At 35.1% G+C, this 23823-nt stretch overlaps 1 protein-coding gene and 1 pseudogene across 4 annotated transcripts in view; one reads left to right on the top strand and one right to left on the bottom strand.

Annotated features, from left to right (window-relative positions):
* Positions 1-23823, top strand: part of MLLT3 (MLLT3, super elongation complex subunit) — a 238100-nt gene that overhangs the window by 165523 nt on the left and 48754 nt on the right. For all 4 annotated transcript variants that reach the window (XM_011365354.2, XM_023533722.1, XM_023533724.1 and 1 more), the window contains one exon: positions 7419-8129. In XM_011365354.2, coding sequence (XP_011363656.1) covers positions 7419-8129 — 711 coding nt within the window. The remainder of the gene's footprint in view (positions 1-7418; positions 8130-23823) is intronic.
* LOC111743240 lies at positions 15228-15346 on the bottom strand (annotated as a pseudogene).

Here is a 23823-nt window from a genome sequence, read left to right as displayed (position 1 = left end):
CCAACATCATCTTTTGATCCTCTTTCATATTACTTATTAGTTCATGCCTGATAGGATGATTGGTGCATCTTTTGTCATTGTGCAAAATAAATTTATCTCTATTTCTGTAGGTGTAGTTATATCTGCATTGGCTCTCTTCTGTATAGATCCAGGTAAATTGAGGAATTTGAGGATATGATTCCTCAGTTCCCTAAATCTGTATGCTGCCCCTCCCTGATCAGGTTTAGAAATGATCTGTGAGGGTGTATTTGTAGAGTTCCCTCTTATTTCCTGGTTGTGTCACCTTCAAAAATGGTAAAACATTATTAAAAAATCGAAACAAGTAAAACTCATAAAAGCATTGTGTCCTATAATAGCAAGACTTTTCTTTTTCTCGTGTGTATAGATATTTCATGTTTTTTATTTTATTTTTATGCACAGGTCATTTAGATTGCTATTTTCAAGTGTCATTTCTCTTCCACTTGTATAATGTTCTTTTAATCCTTTACCCATTGACTGACAAATGTTTAGTTTTGGGTCTTGTTGCCTCTAGTTAACCTTGGTGTTGAAATAAATTTGGTCCATTTTTTTTATTAGTCCTACCAATTGTTGAAATGATTTCTGCTTCACAATCTTAGTGTCTTATAATATTAATTTCAAATAAAACATTTCTAAAGTCAAATGATGCTAAAAAGCCCATAAAAATCATCAGCAGTCTACTTTACCCCCCTCCCCAAAACACACACACACACACACACGCACACACACACACACACACACACACAATTTAAACTGTTTGGCTTTTCTTTTGATATTTACCTACCTATTTTGAAATTTTTATGAATTTCTATCCCTTTATTAATTTTATTCCTTTTAGGGTCGGTCATGATTTTAAATTTAAGAAATTTTAAATTAAAGAAATTTCAACTCTTTTAGTTGATTTTGAAAAGTAGACTGTAGATTTCCTTTAAATCAGAATTAACTTGATAAATTTTGCCTTAGATTTTGAACCCTCAATATACATTTAAGGCCCTTATTTTAAAGGATAAATGCTGGTGAAATTGGTTTCTGTTACTTTCTTCATTACATTTGGTATTATAATATTTGCATATTTATGGATCCTTTTCTTGTTTTTCAGAGCAAATGTTAAGTACATCTTTATGCTTGGTTTCTTTCCTTCCTAGCCCCTCCTCTTCCCCTTTTAGGAATAATGAATGCAATAAAGGCCATACATTTTTTTTTTGAGCATACATTTTGCTATGCTCCAAGATTTTTTTAAAAAAATGAAATGCTCTTTTCATATCTTTCTTTTGACTGATTTCTTTTGTCTTTATTTTTATAATTTTGTTAGAGTAAAATAAGTCAGTATAATCTATTAACACATTTTAAAGAGAATATTTTAAAGTTTATTACAATGCCCTTATGATTGATTTTTTTCAGTGTTCCATGTGCACCTAAAAAATTGTAAGCTTTATTCAAGAGATAGAAAGTTCTATATATAATTATTAAATCAAGTTTGTGGACTGTTTTAGTCAATTTCATCATGTCTGTGCTCATTTCATTTTATTAGATCTATTTTTGACAAAGATATTTTTATTTCTGATTTCAATGAAATCTTTTTCAAGTTTTTTTTTTTACATATTTAATACCCTTTGCCTTATATAATTTAGCTTTTAAATTGTGCTATTTTGTCCACTTAACTTTAAATTCCACATTGTGTGATATTAATACGCTTTCTTTTGGGGGCACTTAGCTGATATTTTTTTGGCTTATCCTTGTTTTAAACTTTTCTCAATCATTTGACTTTAAGTGTTTCTTACAGTCTGTATATTACCTTAGTCTATTTAACTCAGTCTGACTATCTTTTGATAGGAGAATTCATCTTTTTTTTTTTTAATTCTAATGACTGTTACTTGATTTTATTACTTTATACCTTATTCATTATTTATATTTGTGACTTTTCAGTTTTCTTAATTTTGCTTATATTCTGAAGTTGACTTTCATTTCCGAGTTTCTCCTTGTTTATGTGGCAGTCCTGTAGTTTTCCATTTCATTATTGTCTACCTTCCCTTTCAATTGCTCATAATCCAATTTGCCCCCCTACTTTAACATGAAAAATGATACCAACATTTTCCCTTACCTTGACACTCTAATCTTGTTCCCTAAATTTCTATGGACATAATTCACTTTTTTAGGTCCAGAGTTTTGTTAGACTTTTCTGTGTATGGAATTCATATTGCGCACTTACATAACATATTCCATATAGTTTATTATCCATTAAGATTTAAGGTATATTGAGCATAGTTAAGGTGTATTAAGGGTAAGGTATATTGCACTCCTGTTTCCTTTCCTCTCCATCTTCCCACACATAAAGGTTTCATTTCTGATTCAGTTATTGTTTGGGTGCTCTGAATCCTTAAATTTTGACAAATATTTTTTCACACTGAATATGTATATAGGATATTTGTGTTGTACTTTTTTTTCTACCAGCAGTCTAGATGTTACTATTCTTTCTTTTGATTTCAATGTTACCAATGAGAAGTTCAATGTTAAGTTGATTCTTTTTTGGTTTTAAATAATTACTTTTTATGGTGACTTTTACGATTTTCTTTTTATCCTTGAAGTTTAGGAATTTTAGCATGCTATTCTTGCGTGTGTGTCTTTTCTCTCATTAGTCATGCCTGGATCTTGGAAAGCCCTTGAGGTTGCAGGTCAGTCTTTAGTTCTTGGAAATTTTTTTCCATATTACTTTAATTATTGCATATCTTCTGTCTTTTCTTTTTCTTCCTTCTAGGGATTCTTGTGGAACTCTTTCTATGGTTGGTATGTTAGTTAGGTGGACTCAATCTGTTCTTCAAGTCTACTCTCTTTTCCGATTTTGATTTTCATCTTTGTATTTTTACTGTATGCTTTGAGATTTCTGTCAATTGATCTTTCATTCCACCAATCTTCTTAAATGTATCTGAATTATTCAGCTTGAGAGTTTTACTTTTTAAATTTAATTTTTTTAATGTATAGAAATTATTTTTTATTCTTTACTTGACCCTCCTTAAGTAGTCCTCAATATTTCATGTGTCCTTCTGAAGATGTTAGGTATCCTCTCTCCTATTCTCTCCCATCCTTAGGTTTGTTATCTATATGTGCATTGGGGTTTAGGTTGAGCTGTTAAGGGAACTTAGATTGTTGTATCCTGTAAATGATGAAAGGTACAGGCATCTCAGCCTGCACTGTAGCAACAGGCATGTTGTGTATTCCATGGCCCGGAGGACTCTGTGCCTTGCTTCTGGTCTTGCATTCTCCAGCCTCAGGATTAGAGGCTAATCTCCCTTCTACTGATTGCCTCCTCAGCGCCTTTGGGGCCAGGGAGGCTGGCCACACCAGTGCAGTTATCTATATGCAGAATTCCTCTGGGTCTTGCTTGGAGCCCAGGGTAGAGCAAAACTGCACCAGTTCTCTCTGAAGATGCCCAGAATTTCATGGCCACATTTTGCAGGCCCCACTCACTCCTTGCTGGCCCCTAGACCTGACTGTTTCAAGAGAGGTAAATGGGTTGAATTTGGGATTGAAATCAGGGGAAGTAAATCCAATCCAAGGTTCATTCCCCTCACCCCCCCAAATCCTGAATTTTTATACTTTATTCATAGCCTCAGATGGTATTTCATCCCTCTGTGCCATTTGTGATGTGTTTAATGAAATTACAGAATAGACTTCTATTTTGAAATCCAGTCTTTGACTGTCACGGTTTCCTGACTCCTTTATATAAATAGCCTCTTGTACTATACTACAGTTTTTAGAAAATGTCCTTTTTAAATGTACCTTGGACAAATAAACTTTTTTAGGAGAATTTATTGGTTTGGGATAAATAAAATTCTTTGAGGAGAGTTTATTTCTGCAAATGCAAATTTCATTGAACAAGTTGCGAATGAACTGAAAATTTTGCACAGTGCAGAAGCCAGTTAAAGTATGGCAGAAGCCAAAAATAAGAGAATTGATAGAGGAATAAACAGGAGCTGGAGAAAGAATCATCTTTGAATTATCAGTGGTCCTAGGAAGAAGATATGGTGATAACATGGAAATTGAAAGCCACATATAATTAGAAAACCTTATTCTGACCAATAGTTGCACCTTCTCTTTTCTTTTTTAAAAAATTATTTATTTAAATTAGTTTCAAGTATATAGTACATTGGTTAGACATCTATATAGTTCATAAAACGATCCCCCTAATTGCTCCCTCCCGCCCCTGGCCCTCCACATAGCCATCATATTAATGCTAACTGCATCCCCTATGCCATGCTCCCCATCCCCATGACCAACTATCAACTACTAATTTGCACTTCTTTAACCCTTCACCCCATTCTCCCAGCTCCCCAACCCCCTTCCTCTTTTCTTAAGCCATCTACTGGGGTTGCTGACAAGTAGTACTAAAAGAGATTATACATTAAAGAGACCCATTCTGTTCCAGAAAATTAAACCAAGGAAGCATTCAGTAGTATCTGAGTGGATGGAAAAAAAAAAAAAATACTGTACTCTATATTTACAGGTTGCATTAGTGCAAATATATGTATATTTATGTTTAAACAGTCATTTGCCTTAAATATTTGAGATTTGAATTATGTACATATGCTCTCCCTAATATTAATACTCAGTTTGTCTTAATCAGCCCCAGGCAAAGAGAATTTGAATTATACAGCATGTGTAAACTTCACATTGAATGGTAATTAGTCTGTGCTGCTTAGTGTCACTTAATGTTGAGATTAATAGTTCAGTAAAAATTTTAAAAAGCCAGTGACTTGATCGCCAATATATGAGGTATAGGTGAGCTGAGATTCAGTGAAAGGTTTAATTCTGTGTCAGTAACTATTTAATTCCAGATTTTGTGTATAAGCCTTTGTTTTGCATTTATTATATGTATGAAAATGGAGTCAGGTGACATACATTTGCACTTTGCCATTGATCACAGGCCCAGGGCAAAGAAAATGTAGCCCTATATAATAGAAACTATTTTCTCATCTTTTTGTTATTTTCTAAATTTTTATTTGTCTCGGTGTTGTTATTGAATATGTTTCTCTTAGCTCAGAGTTATCTTAGCCTAAGGAAAGGTTTTTGGTAAAGTGGAAGGAACAAGAATAGTTGAGTTACTTTCTTGTATCAAGATTTGTTGGGTGGGTGAAAAGGTGACAGTAGGCATTAAAATCCTAGACCAACATGGGGAGTAAAAAGTTGTAAAATTTCTGGAGTTTTGTACTTAACATCATATGTATATAATTAAGATGAGAACTTGAACTTTCTGTGACATGAGAATCTGCGTCATGTACCACTATGTACTTTGTATTAAGAATTCCAGTTTGTCTTACAAAAAGGATTTTAAAAATAAATCATGGAAGAACCCCTATAGAAGTTTTTATTTTTGTTGGTGCTGAAATGTTACTGTTTTTTAATGCTTAGCATTAGAATATATGTTGGTAGGTTAAAATTTATATATATATATATATATTTAAAAGCTACATTTATAAAAATATGTGTAATACTCCATGAAGATTGAATATTAAACAGCAATGCTTGGGTCTTCAAGAGCCATAAAAGAATACTGATTGCAGATTGCCAGAATTCAGTGAGTAAACAAACCAGTTAACAACAACAACAACAATAAATTCAAGGATATTAGATTTCAAAATGTTCTTCCTTAATTTAATTTGTCCATTATACTTTATTTTAGTTATTCATAGTATTGCTTACTATGCCAGGAAATGTCTCATAATAGAATATATAAAATAACGTAGTTTCAGTAATACGAATACTGTCTTTAGCATTCTGCTTTTAAATCTCAGATTAAGATGTTTTGTAAGGAATTATCTAGTTTGATGCATAAAAACATGTCTTTGCTTAGTAATTGTATCCATTTTAGAATTTTGAAACCAAATGCTCACTTGGGAAAAATAAATGGAATAATTGTTGTATGTCATTTTGTTGTCATTGAGTAAGATAAAAAAAAATTGTATGAAGAAAAAACACATATTCCTACTAACATAGAACAATAATTTTTTCCATTTTGGGTATTTGTAATGCTTACCCATACACTTGCTTCCTCTGTGCTGCCCCCGCCACACACACACCTAGAAGACCCAATAAGTAGATTGTTCATGTTACTGAAAAGTGTAGCCCCTGCCTACTATCTTTTTTCTGTCAGGTATTTAAAGAATAGAGGATTGGTTTAGATATCATTGATCTTAAGTGGGTGAGTTAGAGTGAAACATAATGAGCAAACCTGAAGATGTAAATTCTGGTTGAAAATGTGGACATTTATTTGCCTTTGGTTTCATTAGGAGGTAGAAGTGAGATAGAGCTCTTCTCTTAGTATTGGTATGGATTTTCACAGGTCCAGGGTTTACTGCTATTTCTTATTCTTACTATTAATGGTAGAGGTTCACAAACATGACCAAGTGTGGACTTAGATTTTGTTCCTAAATAGAAAGGTTATATATTCTGAGATATTTATATGAGTGAAAAAATTGATAACACTTAATAAAATAAACGACAATTAACTCTTTCCTCATGATTACACAACAGGAATTGCTAAAGATTTTTCAGTCCATTTGATGACCATTAGGTGAACTCTTTGTTTTGTTAGATTTCTTTCTTTTCTTTCTTCGCTAGTAGATGGGAGATATAGTTCTTAAGTGATGAAGTTTGGAGGGAAAAAAATTACTTTTGTATCTGAAATTGAGAATAATTTTATTTCTTTTTTGGGTCTTTTGATTCTTAATGTTAAAAAGCCATTTAAAATTGAATGTTGTCTGACCTCACTATGTGACCCTGGGCTATCTTTCTACCTCTTTCTCAATGCTGGATGCTGCTCCTCAAATGTAATCTGTGCTTTGATCCCTCATTGTTTTTGTTCATTCTAGCCCTGGTTTCTAAGGACCTTTTCATTCTTCTCATTCTAGTAATTACCTGCTTATCCTTGAGGACCTAATTCAGGTGTTAATTGTCTATAAATTTCTGAATTATTCTTTCCTCCATGCCCCAATAGAATTACTTACTCCTTCTTTTTGTTGTGGTAGTACTATATAGGAGGTTCTTACAGCAACTATGAATCACAGATATGTTATAGTTATTAAGAGTGAGGTCATGTATTATCCATCTTTGTATCTCCTAGAACCTAGCATTTAGTGAACATTTGTTGAATTGAAATGTTTAGAACATCACGCTTCTCATGACTGAGAAAACAGCTTGCCTTGTTAAATTTCTTCATCCATAGTAGCCCTCCTTCACTAGGTTTCTCTCATACCCTGTTTCCACCTGTGGTTGTTGTTGTCTATTAAAATTAATTTGAGAGCAGTCCAAGGGAGGTCATTTTGTGTAGATCGAATGCAAGGAGACTGGCTTTTGACTCTTCATTGCTATTTCGTTTTGTTTTATTTTCTTCTCGTCTTTTGCAGGACCCAAATAGGAGTGTTCATACCAGCAGCAGCAGCAGCAGCAGCAGCTGCAGCAGCAGCAGCAGCAGTAGCAGCAGTAGCAGCAGCAGCAGCAGCAGTAGCAGCAGCAGCAGCAGCAGCAGTAGCAGCAGTAGCAGCAGCAGCAGCAGCAGTACCAGTTTTTCAAAGCCTCACAAATTAATGAAGGAGCACAAGGAAAAACCTTCTAAAGACTCCCGAGAACATAAAAGTGCCTTCAAAGAACCTTCCAGGGATCACAACAAATCTTCCAAAGAATCCTCTAAGAAACCCAAAGAAAATAAACCACTGAAAGAAGAAAAAATAGTTCCTAAGATGGCCTTCAAGGAACCGAAACCCATGTCAAAAGAGCCAAAACCAGACAGTAACTTACTCACTATCACCAGTGGACAGCAAGATAAGAAGGCTCCTAGTAAAAGGCCCCCCATTTCAGATTCTGAAGAACTCTCAGCCAAAAAAAGGAAAAAGAGTAGCTCAGAGGCTTTATTTAAAAGTTTTTCTAGTGCGCCACCACTGATACTCACTTGTTCCGCTGACAAAAAACAGATAAAAGATAAATCTCATGTCAAGATGGGAAAGGTCAAAATTGAGAGTGAGGCATCAGAGAAGAAGAAATCAACTTTACCACCATTTGATGATATTGTGGATCCCAACGATTCCGACGTGGAGGAGAATATGTCCTCTAAATCTGATGTGAGTAGTCTCACTGATTTCTCTCCTTCCCCCTCTTAGTTTTCAGATGTTATTTCAAGGAGCTTTGGGATAAAGAATGAGAGAAAAAAATGATGGTCGAACTATAAAATGGTAGCATGGAAGTGTCTAGAAATGAATTTTCTTAACTAATGGAAAGAAGGAAATGAAATCATTAAGAAATCTGCAGATTTTTAGGCTGTGATTTAAGTTGTTAAAGGAAAGATATATTCCATAGTATAATAATGAGTCATTTGAATTACAGCAGAAAAATTTAGATGTTGTTCATTAGCGTTTGGTTACTGTGCTTTTCAGTGATTGCTGACTTAGGAAAGTGAGAAGAATGCAGTAAAACTTGAATACAAAGGAAAATAAATTTAAAAGAGAAAGTTAGAAAATATTAGGGTGCTATAATGTTGATCTTTTTGATCAGTGGAATGAAGTAATTTGTTTACATAGATGAGAAGTATTTTAAAAACAGTTTTGTCGAGGCAAAATTAACAATATACGACACATATAATTTGATAATTTTAGCAAAAATATGTGCCTGCGAAATCAAGTGACAGTATTTTGAAAATGAAATATTTAATTTTTTTCATTGTATAGCCACTGATTTGAAAGCGGTGGGGTATGTGATCTTCATTACAAGTTTCTGATGAATGGGATTATCTTCTGTGAGTGCTTAAAAGACTGTCTAATATCCCCCTAAAATGTTACCTGAGGTTGAAATTTAAACTTATAGTCACAGATATCTCAGAGTTGGAAGGGATTTTCAGTTTATCTATTCTAACCCACCAGTGTAAGAAATCTTAGACTTTAGTGACAGAGCTGTTAGTAATTCAAGAGGTATTCAATTCTATTTGACAATGAACATTATTCAATTCTGGAGAATGACCTTTATTTACCAGGAAGTTATCTCCTCCTCACTTTTCCTTTTTCTCTAACTTTGGCCTTTACCATTACTTATCAGTCATGATCAGTCCCAATACATCTCCTTACCTTGGCTTGTCAATATATTTCTAGGCAATAGTCGAAAAAGACATCTAACGAAAAAATCGCTAGCAGTTTTAGAATATGACTTCTCTTTCTGCCCCAGGGGGTCACTTCACAAATGTTTCTGGTTTGAATGCTGGAAAAGAGAAGAGGACCTTAGTAGCAGATTGTTTCTGCTGCATTTGTACCGCTCTGGGTAGAAAGCCACCTAGAGTTAGGACATGGCACCAATACCAATCCCCAGCCATCCAGAGACCACCCCCTAGCCTTCTACTCTCTATAGCTAACCTAGAAATTTCAATAGCAGACCATATTAGGAGCATAGTAACATATAAATTACTGGAGATTGGGAAATTTATTCCAGAGTTTGGTAAAGGCTTTATAGTAATAGTTTGTGAAATGGAGATGAGAGTTAATGGATTTGTTCCAATATGTCTTAAATGGGGCCATAAGACTTCACTACCCCAGTGATCTAAAGCAGTTGACTCTGACTTTTTTTTGTTGTTGTTCCAATATCTCAAACTTTTATTTTTCCTTGCTGGCTTTTTTACCTCTCCCCTTAATTCAAAACTTGCTCTTAATGCAGATGTTATGGAACTTTTTGGTATGTTTGACTTTTATTTCAAGTCACCCTGAAATGTTCACTGATGTGGTTGGATGTGATTAGGCTATCAAAATCATCAAGTTTAGCAATTTTTTCTTCCCATATTCTGACATGTCACAGTTCTTCTAGAACAGAGGTTTTCAAGTTATGGGTTGTGATTCACTGGTGAACCATGAAATCAATTTAGCATGTTGTCACCAGTATTAATAAAAAAAAAAATCAGAATACATTTTAATTAGTATGGGTAAATAATAGTTTATGGAAATTTTATTTCTGAGGGTATATGTGTATTTCTTATAGTACACATTCTTTCCTGAATGTTCACTAATTTGTGAGAAGACCAAATGGCATTCATAACGTACTATTGAATGCTCTTTCTACATGGAAGTATTACAAATGATCTTTCTCTTTAGATAATTTTGTATATTCTTGTTTTGTTTGCCTCTTGTTCTCTCCCTTTTATATATGATTTATAAGGTATGGCTTTTCTTTTCATAAACGTTATGTTTAACTTGGTATTTATTCAAAGCAATATTTTGAAAAATCTTCTGAAATGAAGAGTTAGAATTGTAATTCCTTACAGTAGGAAGCAAATTTTCAAAGCAATTCATGACCTATCCAGTGATCGTAACAGGAGTTTTGTACTATGCTTTGTATATTATTACAGAGAAAGCCTCTGAAGACTTTTGGTTATTATTTGGGTATAAAACCCAACAACTGTACTTTCTTTATCAGTTTTCTGGAAGTAGTAGTGTTTTGATTGTTGCCGCTATTAGTTTAATTCTCTAAATGTATATGTTGGAACAAAAGGGAATTGACAAAAGTGGTTCCAAGTAAGCCAATGGCCAAAAGACCTTTCTGTGAGCAAAGGAGGATTAAAGAGGGCTGAAATTCCCTGTATCCACCAGTAAAGATAGCCTTTGTTTGGCCTTTCTACTACCTGGTATCCCTCCTGTGGACAAGACAGAAAGAAAGGAGGCAATTGTAATGGAGAGCCTTTAGTAGCCATAAGCCTCCCTTGGCCAGTAACTGATTTTGTGGTAGCTTGTGACAGACCCAGTTTCAGGGGGCACCATTCATATTGTCCTGGTGGTACGCATGCAGATTATTTATCTGCATCTGAGTAAGTGTGATCAGATGACCTGATCTCTAAAGTTCTTCCCAGCTTCATTATTTGAATATGAGCTCGAGTGATGTTCATTTGTAGGGGGTGGAGTGGCAGGTAATTTTAGACACAGCGGGGCAGAGATCATGGACTTTGGAAACAAAAGAAAGACAAAAAATAATTGGAAGAATGTGAAGAATTAGGAAGGGCTGGAGCAAAAAGATTATTTATCTGGTATATTTGTAAAGAAAATGTCTTGTGGTACAAGTTAGTTACAATTAAAAGGAAGAACTTTTTAAAAAGCTTTTTAAATAAGTTTGATTCAGATTTTTATATAAAATTGAAAATCAGTGCTATTGAGATGGATTAGGAAGATTATTCATGTGGTTCCTTTTGGTTAAGGTTTTTATATACTCTGTAAAGAAGAAGAGAGAAATAGTTTGTATGCCTGCATGTTTTTTGAGGGATCATTTATTTGTTGATAAGTATTCAGGTAGGTAGGTAGGTAGTCAGTCAGTAATTAGTCTGCACTCTGGTGTCAGACAGTCTCACTGTTTTGAATCCAACCTGTACCAATCTTGGGCAAACTATTTAATCTTATGTATTTCTTAGTTTCTTCTTTTGTGAAATGGAGATCATAGTATTTACTTTGTAGAATTATTGTGAAACTAGTCCATCTGAGTAAAGCACTTAGCACAGTAGTCTAAAAATGTTAGTTGGCCATTGTTATATGTGATTTGGCTTCTGGAAACCTTTATAATCTAAAGCATTGAAAGATTTTTTGATATTCAAAAATACGGCAGAATTCTAGTATTCTTTTTCAAGTATGTGGCTTATATGTTTTAAAAGGGAAAAGACACTTGAAATATATGTCATTTTACTCTGAATTTTGTCTTGAGGTGTATGGCCTTGATATTGCATTAAGAATATTTTACCTTCAAGAATTAGGTAATTCCTATTAGAGTAAAGCTGTTCTTGGTTTAGGAATTTATCTTTTTGTGGCCATAATAGTCACTTATGGAAAGTGACTATTCTTACTAGTGATAACATTAACTGGCAGCTAGGAAAGGATGAGAATTTGAGTGTATCAGTATCAACTAAAAGTTTGTGATTGTGGTTTGTATTAACCTGTTTAAACTTTGACAATAAAAACGAACCCAAATTTCCTTCACCCCTCCTGTAATTCTCTAGTTTTTGTTTTTCATATAACCACTTCTCTATTGAGTTGCTCGTGTTTTGTGATATGGAGGTTCAGTATTCATAGCAGAGGAGGGGAAAAAACAGTAAAAGAAAATTGAAATAACCATTTATGATCGGATTTGGTGATGATAGTAATTTCCTTATCATTACCATCACTTTTTTGACCTTGCTTTTTAAAAATTTAATTGTAATTTAAAAGTGCAGAAGTTACAAGTTTTGATTATCTTTCCTTGAAAATGGGCAGATTACATTTGGTAAAATGTTTCATACTTCAATCTGCAGTATGAGAAATGGGATTTTAATCATGCCTTTTGATAGTTTTGGTTTACTGAAGTGCCGTCTTGTATAAAATCTTCTTGAGAGACAAAGATGAAATCTCTTCAGATGGGAGCATTTTTCCCAAGGGTGCATAGTGGTTCAGATACAAGATAAAGACTTCAAACCACCTTAGCAGAAGTTTCTTTTGAAACGAAAAAAAGGAGAAGGAAAAAGAAACTTCCCTTCTTTTGTTGTGGCTCATTTCCTTCCGCCCCACCCTGTTCCTTGCCCTGCTTAAACTGTCTGGAGCTGGCAGTAAATGTCCTGCTGTTGAAGCATTGGCCTTAGGTTTTTATGTGATGGAAGGTTGTCACAGTCAGAGAAGAAGGTCTTTATTGTGTTTTCAAAGTGGCTTTTTAATGACTTGTAATTCCAGCACATGCAAGAGCTGTAAAGTCTGTAAGTATGGTGAGTGAGCAGCTGGAGAGGCCATTCATTAAAGGGCTGCCCTAGCTCTCCAGGGGAGCTCTCATTCTGGACTCTTGTTCTTTGTATTTTATAACTGGAGGTAAAAATACCTGAAGAGTTGCAATTCTTCCTCTGGTAGAGTCACCTCAGTGTGGGACATTAGTTAAAACAATTGGAAGCAAGTTACCTTTGTTGGGTGCATGGAGATATTTCACCTGACCTTGTTTTGTATTCTGTTTTTGTTCTCTGTGTTAGACGTCATCAGATGTAGGAGGGTACAGGCTAGTCAATCAACTGTTCATGTATTCAGCAACGTTTCTGGCTTATTTTTAAAAAAAATTTGAACCAGTTAAAAGTGAGATTTTTTAAAATAGAGTTAGAGGCTCTTTCTCTTACTTGTTTGGGTACCATATTAAGGCCAAATGGTTTCTGAGGTTTTAAATTAAATCCTTAGAAGCCTTAGATAGCTGAGGGTCACGAATAGATAGGGGGCCCTGTCATTGCAGAGTTAGTTATCATCAATATTTTCCAAAGCTCAGCATTTTTACTTACTTGTATTGACTTGTTTCTCTCTCTCAATAAATTCCATGAGCCTCCTTCAAGAGAGCTGCATTGTTTATTCAATACATTATTATTTCTTACTCTGGGGCCCATGATCTTATATAATTGTCCCATCTGTCATCTTTAGTCACAAAGTCAAAGATGTGACTCGACATGATTTTTGCATAACTAGCTTTACCATATCATAAGGATGTCTTACAGCTGTAGCTAAACTTTCCTTGAGTGCTTTCTATGTGCTAGGCACTGTTCTAAGCACTTGATTTATTTTAACTCATTTAACTCTCAAAACAGCTCTATGAAACAAGTAATATTATTATCCCCATTTTATAGATGGGAAAACTGAGGTTTAAAGGTTAAGAAAATTGCCCAAGATTGCCATGTTTAACAGTGATGGAGCCAGTATTTAATCTCACTTGGTAGGGAGTGCCCTCAAGAGGAGTTTGGGGGTGAAGCAAATCTTATTTTACCATGAATTCATGTTACAATTGCAGAAATTTGCTTCATGAAATTGGCATTACTGCTGAGAAAGCCTTCAATATCATACACTTGTTCCATTTATGAATCATATGTCTTTGACCTGCCTATTGGTTTGAGCTTTACCTTCAGGAGGTAATAGTGTTCTCATAGGTGGATTTGGCATCCACAGCCAGAACTGAGGGAAGAGCTATGAAACATTTAGGAACCTCTAATGTCTTACACAATATTGCTTAAAATAAAACAGACTTTTGTGAATCTGGATCTCCCATTATTATAATACGCCATCAGCACCGTTTCCCTGCTCCCAGAATTTTCTTACTTGCATAGGAATTTATGTTTAACAGAGCTGAGCTGCAATATCGAGCTTTCCCAGAAGGTGCCACCAAATAACAAATGGTGTCTTCCAGTTTGAAGATTCCTTCTTTTTGAATCTTCCAGTTACATTTCGAAGTTTCATTTTATAATGTCTCTTAAGTTATTCAAATTGTAGGCTGTCCTTTCTTTGAATTAGGAGACAAGATAAAGCAGTGATATAGGTAGAGAGTGGTTTTCTTTTGGTGTCTATGTAATTATTTAACCAAGTTTGAGAAATTGTTCTCAGTGGGTAACAATTTATGACTGTAAACTTTCAAGGCAGTGTCAAGGTCCACAAAGAAAAATTACCCCTAAGAGGCTTCTTTGGGTCACTAAAGGTGAACGCACAGTGAGATGTTCTCAGATAAAGTCAAAGATCCTTCTATTAGTCAGGAGAAAATGAAAAAGCATTTACTAAAGTATTTGGAGACAACAGACTTTTGCCTTTGAATGCAAAAGACATAAAGGATGGGGATGTGAGGGAATTGGGACAGGAAGAAATATTCGGAGTTAGTGACACAGAGAAAAGGACATTTTCTTGCCTTCCTCAGTCATGGGAAAAAAAAATATATGTGTGTGTGTATGTGTGTGTGTGTGTGTATGTATATATATATATACACATATGCATATACATACATACAGACCTCAGATGTTACTTTGAGTAGAGAGAGAGAGAAAGAAAAGGTAATTACTAGAGTGTACTGGTTTGAGACCTCACTGTTTAGAATCATAGTACTGTTTTTCTAAAAAGAAATTGTTGACCCTTGCTTTATATTGTGGTCCTTCTGTTTTCTTTTTTTTATATGATAAACCATCATGATAAACCATAATTGTTACTTTGCATAACTAAAAGATTTCCTTCTAAACATGTTTGTTTTTAATATTCTTCGATTACCTTAATGATGTTCATAACATTTGAAAATATGTGATAGGTACTACTAAATATAAACACTATATTAGGTGGTATGGATGGTACAAAATTAGGCTCAGCTTTGAAAAAAGGAAGGCATGAATTAGCGTAGCTAAAGGCTAGGGTAAGTAGGAAAAGGGATTCTCTCTCTCTCTTTTTTTTTTTTTTTAACACCTACAACATCTGGTCTTCCTAGGTAGTCTCTCTTCCAAGTACTAACCAGGCTGAACCCTGCTTAGCTTCTGAGATCAGATGGGATCAGGTGTGTTCAGGGTGGCATGGCTGTAGACATGGAATTCTTGATCTGAGGAAACAGCTTGAAAGAAAAAAAAAAGAATTGTTGCAAGTGTAGTACTCAAGTCTATGTTGTCCTTGCTGAAAATGAAGAGAGATCTTATAAATGAAACCCTGCAGTTCATTTATCAAACTGGTTTGTAGGGAATGAAGGAAGTCTTATTGAACTCTATGCTACGATTGTGCTGGACAGTTTCACTCTATATCCTTTTATTTAATCCATGCAATGTGCGAGATAGCTTTTGTTCTCATCTTACAGTTGTAGAAGTGGCAGAACCAGAATTTGAACTCATGTTTAATGCCAAAGCCCATGCTTCTTATACTGTACCACTGATTAAACTTCCTTGAGAGGGAAATCACATCAAATTAAAATCGCTGTAGTATTGATTAAACCTTTTCAAGAATAATCTAATTAGGAGCATTAACTTTCTCACCATCTGGCTTCCACTGGTAAGGGTACAACAGTTCAGTGAAAGGGGAGAATAAGATATAAGATGTAGCCCTGATACTTGGATGCTTGGCTATGAATTACGAGTGCAATGAGACCCAGCCATTATTTTCAAAATGCTGATCAACCCATGCTTCATTTACCTCAGTATCTTTTTCTAAGAAGCAGAATTGCAGAATGTATTGAAAGGCTGAGGTAACTTAGAGTCTATCCAAGGGCACTTGTTCACCAAAGTACTAGGATGTTTCATATACCTCATACTAGAGGCAAGGACATGGCCAATAATACTGTAAGAACTTCCATCTTCTGTAGTGCAGTATCCTTCATACCAAACATCCAGCTATTCATGAAGGATATGAAGGAAGGAAGTGTTAGGTAGCTAATCAGACATGAGTGACAGGAGTACAAAGGAATAGAGGCCCATCCTAGAAACCGCCCAAAGAACACCCTGTTGGTAGTTAGAGAATCTCTCCTGCATCCCCAGAGACAAAGGACAGGAGGGTCATAATCTTAGCTGGTCTAATACAGCCACAGATGCCTGTGCAGAAAGTACTACCCTAATTTGCCCACAATCTAAGCCTCATTATTCTGTCATTATACTACTATGTTTATGCCTGGAAGTTCATGAATCTAATTATAACAGACTATGTTCTGGGTAAGTGCATGCACCCTAGGCAAAGTGTTACATAGCAGCCTACTGTCAATCAAAATGATCTCACGTGCCAATCACCTAAGAATGCTTTTGGAACCACCTATGATGGCCCAAATATAATTCAGAGATTCCCACTTCTGGGTGGTTGTTACAGTTCTCTTTGCTAAAACCATGTTCCTCCTTGGAGTGTGCTTTGTCTTTCTAAAATATACTTTTAACAAATCTTCTCTAAATCTCACTGACCTGTGATTCTTCACTGCATCAATGAGGAAGGACCAAGGAAAAATGCTAATTACATTTCTGCACTATTATCTGCCCCCTGCCGTTGGGGCAACACCAAAGTTCAAATTTCCCTTAACTGTAACAGAAGGTAGGGCTCCCTTGTCCTGGAACATAGCCATACCTGACAAATAAATTATCTTCTTGAGACTAGTAGGGGTGGTCCTGGAGGCATGGTCCAAGACCATATACTTGGAATCAAAAGACTAGGCAGGTTCACCTTACTAATGAACTGTAAAATGTGAATTTTCATGATAACTGTGAGATTATAGATGTGAAATGCCACTCAGGTATTAGTTCAAGCAACAATATTAATTATGTCATAGACAAAGACTTACCTTTTTGTTTGGTAATTTATGAATCATATTTTGAAAAGATCTGATGTTTGTAGGTGTTCTTGTAAAGATCAAGAGACAAAGCTGCTGTCTAGGAATTGAGTGAATTATAATCCATGGCCATAGTATATATTTTTATTACTACATGTTTCTAAAATGTCATCTTCCATTTGGCCTAATATTAGATTATATTGGGAATCAAAGCAGAGTCTTGCTGAAAGTCCGCCCTAGTTTAAAATGTTTATATTTGATAAATTCTCCTAAAGATAACCTGATACATTTTCAATATTATAAAGTGCTCATTGTATTTTCAAGTTTCCTCCTCTTCCTTGTTATTTTCCAGGATCGTTTTATTTAAAAGTGAACATAAAACTTGTTGCTGATCTTGTGATGGGTTATTTGAATGTGCTACCTTATCTGATAATCTTAGGCTAGAGTTTCATTTCTTTTGCTGACCAAACCTGCCTTCATTGTCTAGCAACTTTCAGAGACTTGCAACAAGTCTCTTCCTCCCTTTTAAAGATATGCCATGTGTTGTCCTCCTTGTTTTGTGTAATAAAATCAATGAGTCTCATGGTTTACTCTCAAAAAACTAAAATTTGCAGGCAGGAGGTGCTGTGTCCTGAGCTTCCCACCTCCTTATCCTCATCATATTAATAATGCCTTGTTTGTCTCTTTATCTTTAGAAAACCTTGCAAGGCTTAATATGTACTCTTTTAAAGATTTAAGACCAAGTTTAGAAACCACAAACAAATGTCAATACAGCATTTACATCACAATTGAGAAAATATTAGGATTTTTAAAGCAGAAAGAGTTCAGAAACTTCCTTTAACAACTTTCATTTTGCAGAGAACCTGAGGGCAAGTTTCATAACTTGTCCAAGATCTTGGAGCTCTTCTTCCCTCCAAAAGGCCCTAAGATGCAAATCCCTGATTGGCATGCCATTGTCATTTTCAGTTGGAACAGTTGACAGTCCTTCATGTGTCTCTCACTCCCTTCCCAAACTGTCCTCCAATTTAACATTTCAAAGTAGTTCCTAATGAATTGTTTATGTCTGTTATATGTAAGGCTGGTGTCACCTCTAAGCCCTGCATCTCAGTCTGTGCCTTTTTGTTGAATGAATGAACCTTACATTACATATCTTCACCAGAAAAGCCTCATGTCATATCTAAGTGAGGGTAGGGTGTAAGTCTCCGTGGTTATTACAGAAATTAATCAGAGAAAAATTCAATAGACTTTGTACCCTGGTCCTCCTTGACTGTATCTGGGAAATCGCCAACCAGGATAATCATGGCTTGATATATTTCAGGGAGAAAAATCACTAGGCAAAATAGAAAATAATACATTTAGGTATCTGGCAAATCAAAGTCTTAATATTGCTTACTAATAAAAACATTAGCTTTAAAAACCTCCAATATAAATGAAGGCTCTATTTGAACAAATTGATATTCTTAACAGATGAAACCTGAATCTATTCCCTCTTCCTCTCCAGTATCTTCAATGTCTGCCTCTGTGTCTGAGTTGTTCCCCTTAGTCTCTCTAAATATGTACTGAGGTGTCTTTCATACGAAACATCCAGCTGCTCACCCATACACCCGCCTCCAACTTTCCAGTTAGCCCTGATACTCTTCAGACTATAGTTTCTTCACTTCCTTTCTCTTCACTGAGAGACATCTCAAAAGCTCCCTTATTCCTCGACCTACTGTGGTCTGGCTTTTGCTCTTGGGAACTATTCTTAACACTACCCCTGGAAAAGGTCACTGGTGCCTTCCAGATTCTAATATTGAAACCATCTTTTAAACATTAGTTTTTACCTCATTGGCACCTTTAATTTGCTTTTCTGTTCTATTCCTTGGCTCTATTATACCTACCCTGATCTCTCTTACCACTCTCTGCCAGACTTCTCTGCCAACTGAGTTTCCTCCATCACCCTGAAGTAGGCCATTGCCCACCTCCTTCTTTTCTATTTTATAATCTTCCCTTGGCCAATCACCTGTTAATCTGTCCTCTGTGTCTTCTTTTCCCAGGCCTTCCTCTATATAACTATCTAAAACACAAATTCTGGAAGGAAATATACAAAGAATATAAGACTACTAGTTAAAATGGTGTTATGGTTCATTTTCAAAATATTATCTTTAATATAGCCATTTTTATAAAGCATTTCATTGTTTCAAAACCTCAGATGCTGATGGGCTAAACATAAAATTCTCTTTAGCATTACATTTTTTGTTTTCATAATCTTTAATTATGGAAAATTTCAAATATACACAAAATATGCAGAATGGTATAATAACCCTCCTCCCCCCATTTATCCATCACTCAATAATTATTAACTAATGGCCAATCTTGTTTCAACTGTAGCACCATCTACTTTTCCCCTGGTATAATTTTTAGTAAAATTTAAGATGTCATTATTTCATGCATAGGTATTTCAATATGTCTCTAAATGATAAGGGCTTTTAAAAAACAAACTAAAGTATCATTATCACAACTGAACAGATTAATAATTTTAATATTGAATTCCTGGACAAATTTCTAATAGAATCAAAATGTCATAAAATTTGTTTTTACAGTTTGAATGAGGATCCAATTAGGTCCATACCTTGTAATTTGTAAGAATGTCTTTTAAATTTCTTTTGATTTATAGTATAGGTTCTCCCTCATCTCTCTTTTTTTTTTTTTCCCCCACATAAAAGTACAAGAAAAAAAAACTAGTTTGTTTGTCTTATAGAATTTCTCAGTTTGGATTTTGCTGCTAGTGTCTTTGTGCTGTATTTTCTGTAAATTAGAACCACGGTCAGATGTAGGTTAGGCTTTTGGTTTTGGTTTGGGGCAAGACTACTTCATGGGTATGTTGTATTCTTTCATCAGGAGACCTGTAAGGTGAGGGAGGGAGGGTGCGTGTGTGTGTGTGTGTGTGTGTGGTTAGCACCCATCGATGCTCAGAAGGGGTTGTGAATTGGCAGTATTTTTATTCCATCATTCTTTTTTCATTTATCAGCTAGAATTCACCTATAAAAAGAAATTCTTCCTCTTCTACCATTTGTGTAACAGGTAGTACAGTTTGTATAGGAAAATTTAACATGGCACATGATTCTCCTCCGCAATCCTCCTGTTTTTAACCAGTTTTCAGAAGAATAGGATTAATTCTCTAGCATCCTTCAACAATGGCTCATTTTTTTAAAGCATTGCTTAAGACTTCTTCAGTCTGACCTTTCCACTCTCACATTTCTTTGCTCTCTCTGTTCTTTAATGATCTTAAAATATTAGCAGTCTTCGGTTCCTTGACCATTCCATGCTATTTTATGCCCTAGTGAAATACCCTTGGTTCTATAAGACCTGGTTAATGTTCACCTTTATTCGAAGCTTTCTAAATAATCTGCCCCACTTAAATGACCCCTGCCCTTCCTTATTGCTCCCTCCATTAACAGTGTATGTATATTTTGATTATAGTTGTTACTCTCTTATATTAAAGTGTTTTTCTCCTAATCAGTGGGATGTTTTTAGGGCAGATATAGTCTCTTAATTACATGATTTCTTGACTTTTTGCTCTGTGCCTGGCACAGATGTTGAGTTAAATGGTGCAAAGTTATATTTATATATATGTATTTATGTATTTATAGTTAAGACACCTCTTAACTAATTTATATATTTATATTTGAGACTCCTCAACTGAATGTTTTGGAAATGTGAGTTTTGGCCACTGACCTCTACGGAGGTAGATTAGACAGGAATGGGAGAACTCATCATATAAACAAGACAAGTCTTGGCCCTCTCAGAGGCACACAGTTAGGGTATAAGCCACCCTTATACAGATAAATTTATAGAACAAAATCCTGGGATAAATTGGAGGACAACATAAGCAAGTTGTATACATTGAGTTGCATTTTACCTGCCTTTGTAGCCCTTGCTTGTGTGTTAGACTGCATGAGCTAGCCAAGGAGCGTGGAGGTCTCAAAAACTCCCTCAAAATGACCCGAGATTTTTTTTTTATTACCATGAGAAGTAATAAACCACAAAAATAACAAAGGAGAGGCAAGGACTACAAATTAATCTTTTATTGAGTGAGCAGAGGGATGTGAGAATCTAAAATCCCCAAAACATTTGCTTCTGTATTTTAAAAAAGCAAATAGTGTTCAGAGAAATTTCAATAACAGGATGTTGAAGTGAAAGAAATTTCTGCCTCCCTATTTCCTATAGGGACTGTGCAGAGGCGTGATAACATGAAAGTTATACGACCACCTTGTTTTTGCTGTCTTACAATCATGAAATATGATTATATTTCCCCTAATGTTTATATGTGCTCTTAAAATTATTGGAACTGGTAAAATACTACTTGTATACTGTATAAAAGGAACTATTTTTCCCCTTCTGTTTCCTCAGGTTGCATAATTATCATAACAGATTAGCTTTCAATTAATAACCTTAACTTGGTTGTTAAATATTTATTAAACTATCACATTTGAGTATCTGCAGCCATGCAATAAAATGTTTATTGTATATGTGGAAGAATGAGTGAAAAAATAGTTGCAAAAGATTTGTTTCTAACCACAAGGGGCAAGCAATATAAAAAAAGTTATACTGAACAATAACACTTACTGCTGAGAGAAACAAGATGTGGAGGATGCATTAAGTTTCCTTAAAGAATTATCATATTAGTCAGTTTTCAAATGTATATTTAAGTATACTCATTGGAGACTGCTAATATTTCTAAGGGTGATTTTAAAAGAGTCATGATTACACTATAAAACTAAAATTATAACCAAGTGTAATTTATCACTGTGGGAGGCTGAATCTATTAAGAGAAAAAAATGAACTGAAGATAGCAGCCATCATTTTGGCAAGGAAAATATTATCACAACTATCTTCTCCTATCTTAAGGAAAGACATTGCTCTAGCACAAGTATTTTAAAGCTTAATTAAATTATCCTAAAACTAAATTGATAGGTTCCCTCCTGTCTTCAGTTCTGATGATCCCCTAAGTTAGAATTTGCATGCTGGTGGGTTCTGAATGCCTGCTCTTCTACCCAGCCCTTATGAGGTCCTGCCAGATCTGCAACCGAAAGAAGCTCAATTAACTAATTGGCTTGTGCCAATGACAATCTCGTTCACATCTTGCCTCTTGCAGTGTTATTTTCTAGGTGAGCTTCTAGGTTCAGTCAGCTCTGACAGCATCCACACCCCACCAGCATTTCCCTTCAGCATTAGTATGGTCATGTAAATGCACTCTGGACACAGGAATCTGCTTGTAACCCTAGTACATTGGGCTCAGGAAAGCAGATGATCTATACTTTGGTGTGGACCATATACTTTTATTTTTATAAACCGAGTGAAAAAGCTGTCTCAGAAAGAATCTTGGAACCTGAGAAAAGAAGCCAGATCTGATAGTTGTACTAGCTTTGTGATCTGGGACAACATATTTAACCTCTTTGAGCCTTAATTTTATAATCTCTGAAGTGTGAATAATATCTCCCAAAATTCTGTGAATCAAATGAATAGCAAACAGTACTTGGCACCTAGTTGGTAGTCTGTGAATGCTAGTAGAATCTGAATATTTCTAAACTAGTCCTCACCTTTCTTTTTTAATAAAATGGGGGTCCTGGTAATGCCCACCTCACAGACTTTAGGGTTATATGTGTAAAGGACATCTCAAATTTTAAAATGCTGCTCAAAAGATATTAAAGAGATGACTCTATCTAAAAAAAAATACTGAAAACACATCTATACTACGCATTTTATTCTTTTGGTTGATAGATTTTATTCTGCTTTGATGTGAAATTGCCATCATGGATGTTTTGTTCGTATGTGTTAGTTAACTTTTGCCCAGTATGCTTCATCTTGTCTGCTGATTAGGATGGTGAATTTTAATGGTGAGGACTCTGCTTTCTCAGTCAACAAGCCTATGTCCCGACTACAAGGTCAGAAGATCATGAAGTATAGTTAGCAGTGGCTTTTCTTTACAGGCATACCTCGTTTTATTGTGCTTTGCTGTATTTAACTTCATAGATGTTGCCGTTTTTACAAATTAAAGGCAAGACCCTCCAGCAGCAAAAGATTATGACTCTCTTTTTTGCAATACTTACTTTATTATGGTGGTCTGAAACCAAATCCGCAATATCTTTAACATCTGCTTATACCTTGTTTACCTGCTGCTCAGCTGTCACTATTTTTGATGGATTTTTAGCAGCCGAAAGCCTATAAAAATGCAGACCTGGCTAGCATGTTTTAATTCATCTAAGGTCACGTAATGCACCATGCAGAAAAGATTTATTTTGCTTTCATTGTATGTGGTTGTGAACCATGTCAGTAAGTCAAAGGAAAAGCTTTAATTGTTACAGAGGACAGTTGAAAGGTGTTTAACCCAAATTTTTTTCCTGAATGCCAAATATCTTTCCAGAGGAGAAAAATGCCAAATGTTGTCTGGTTAGTTCATTACAGAAGAGGGAACACATAGCCAAAATGAAAAGGCAACACGGTTTTGCATTAGATTCATAGCTGCATGTTTTAAAGTAGCTTTAAAAGTTACCCCATTAGTACCTTTTAAAGCTACCCATAAAATGCCACTTTACATCTGGCATCAGATCTATTAATTTGACTATTATGAATATGTAGGAATATTTTTGAAAACTCCCGTAGTCTTGTAAAGCCTCCAGGCTCTTATTAGCGGAAAAATCTTGCCTTCTGCCAGGGCATGGAGCCAAGATCCTTAAGTAGATAACATTTAGCATTTGAAATAATAAAATGAAAGAGAAGTCTACA

The sequence above is a fragment of the Pteropus vampyrus genome, unplaced genomic scaffold (assembly GCF_000151845.1).
Source record: "Pteropus vampyrus isolate Shadow unplaced genomic scaffold, Pvam_2.0 Scaffold109, whole genome shotgun sequence".
In the NCBI taxonomy this organism is placed as follows: Eukaryota; Metazoa; Chordata; class Mammalia; order Chiroptera; family Pteropodidae; genus Pteropus; species Pteropus vampyrus.
Note: the sequence above shows the minus strand (reverse complement) of the source record. Positions and strands in the feature narration are given on the sequence as shown.